This window comes from Sarcophilus harrisii, chromosome 5 (genome assembly GCF_902635505.1).
Source record: "Sarcophilus harrisii chromosome 5, mSarHar1.11, whole genome shotgun sequence".
NCBI lineage: Eukaryota > Metazoa > Chordata > Mammalia > Dasyuromorphia > Dasyuridae > Sarcophilus > Sarcophilus harrisii.
The window spans coordinates 192,497,660-192,499,798 of record NC_045430.1 but is presented as its reverse complement, the minus strand read 5'-3'; the positions used below and the strand labels follow the sequence as shown (position 1 = coordinate 192,499,798).

General features: G+C 47.6%; 1 protein-coding gene across 1 annotated transcript; it reads left to right on the top strand.

Annotated features, from left to right (window-relative positions):
* Positions 1 to 477: 477 nt before the first annotated feature.
* Positions 478 to 1,416, top strand: LOC116419543 (olfactory receptor 10AC1-like). The gene has a single exon (XM_031940233.1). The coding sequence runs from the start codon at positions 478 to 480 to the stop codon at positions 1,414 to 1,416; it is 939 nt and encodes a 312-aa protein (XP_031796093.1).
* Positions 1,417 to 2,139: the final 723 nt, after the last annotated feature.

Here is a 2,139-nt window from a genome sequence, read left to right as displayed (position 1 = left end):
AATCATTATCTCTCTTTGACAGATAAACTCAATCATAAAAGTTAAATCAATTGTCCCTGATCACATAGCTAGTAAGAATCAGACTTCAAGTTTGGGGGCCCTTTCTATTACACCACACTTCCTCTCACTAAATTGCTGTATGTTCAGTGTTTTTCCCTCAGGAAATTCTTCCTACAGATTCCCCCTCATTCTTCTTCCCTTCTCTCATTGCTTTCCTCCAATGGTAACAACTACAGAATTACTAAATTTAGAGTGGAAGGAGTCTCAGAAAGCATTTAGTAGAAAGCCTCTCCACTTTACAGCTGTGGAAACTGAGGCCCAAGGACAAGTAACGTGTCCAATGTCACACAGCTTCTAAGAGGCAGAGCCAGGACTCAAGTCCAAGTCATTTAACTCCAAACTAGCATCTTCCTCTTTCCCCATAGGCACCTCTATTACCAGCTGCAGTACATGGAGGGTGCATGGAATGGCACAGAGATGCCTCCTGGCTTCTATCTGCAAGGCTTCTCTGAATTTCCTCGCCTACAGCCTTTCCTCTTTGTGCTTCTGTTAATCATACACCTGGCCACCCTGAGTGGAAACCTGATCATCCTCGTGTCTGTGGCCTCAGTGGCCACTCGCCCCCCAATGCTGCTCTTCCTGTGCCAGCTGTCAGCTATCGAGCTCTGCTACACACTGGTAGTCGTGCCCCGCTGCCTGGCCGACCTGGCCAGGGCCCAGGAAAGGGGCAGCCCCATCTCCTTTGTGGGCTGTGCAGTGCAAATGCAGATGTTTGTGGCCCTTGGAGGAGCCGAGTGCTTCCTGCTGGCAGCCATGGCCTATGACCGCTATGTAGCCATCTGCCACCCTCTACGTTACCCCGTCTTGATGACTTCAGGGCTCTGTGGGAAGCTGGCTATAAGCTGCTGTCTGGGGGGACTGCTGGTCTCCCTGTTTCTCACAGTGGCTGTCTTCCAACTGCCCTTTTGTGGCTCTCACTTGTTGGTTCACTTCTTCTGTGACATTACTGCCCTTCTGCACCTTGCCTGTACCAGGAGCTACATGGAAGAACTGCCCCTCCTCGGAGCCTGCATTATCTTATTATTGGTGCCCTCTTTCCTGATCCTGACTTCCTACGGTGCCATCGTAGGTGCCCTGCGCCGTCTGCATTCATCTGGGGGCCGCAGGAAGGCGGCATCCACGTGCATCTCCCACCTGGCAGTTACCCTGCTGCACTATGGCTGTGCTACCTTCATGTACGCCCGGCCCAAGATCAGCTATGCTCCGAAGCGGGACCGGACACTGGCACTCATCTATACTAATGTGACACCCCTCCTCTACCCACTCATCTACAGTTTCCGCAATCGAGAAGTCACCACAGCCATCCACAGGGTACTGAGTTTGAAAGGAGATGGCCACTCCTTAGTGACTGGGTGACCCATGTCCTCCCAATCTAAGGAGAAGCAATGGATCCTGGAGGGGGGGAGATGAAGACATTGTCCCTCTTCCAGTCTTGCTCTCTCATTTAGACAATAGCACCTAGTGTTCAGGACTGGGAAAAGAATGGACTCAATTCTCCCTTCCTAGATAATTTACTGCTGAATGATGGATCCTCTGTCCTCACCTTCTCATGCTAATGTAGAAAACTTGATCCCTGACTAAAGATTTCTCCTCACAACAAAGAAATAGGACACAAATGTACATAAGCACAAGTCCAAAATGCTTTTAGTTTAGATCCATAATATTCTGGTTGAAGGAATGTATGTGGGGGCAGGAAAGGAAGGGCAGGAATGGGAAGGTGAAGGAAGATTAGGAAGACAATAGAAGGAGGTTAGATGAATGAGTCCAGTTTTCCTGGAGGAGATAAATTTTCTGAGTTAAATTTTTGATATGTAAGTGACATATACCAACTAATCTTCAAGTCATTAAAGCCTCACCTTCAAACTGAATGAAAGATTTACTTTTTCGGTATTAATGTTGAGAGCTAAAGATTATCAAGGTGAGACCTACTTCACAGTCCTATGCACTTTCTCTTCCTTGGATTTCTATCCCCTTAACTTCTAGGGCCAAAAGAGACTAAGTTCAATTGTTCAGAGGTTCCATTCCTTACTATTTATTCACTAAGTTTGCTATGTTTACCTAGAAGGGAGGGAGGAATCG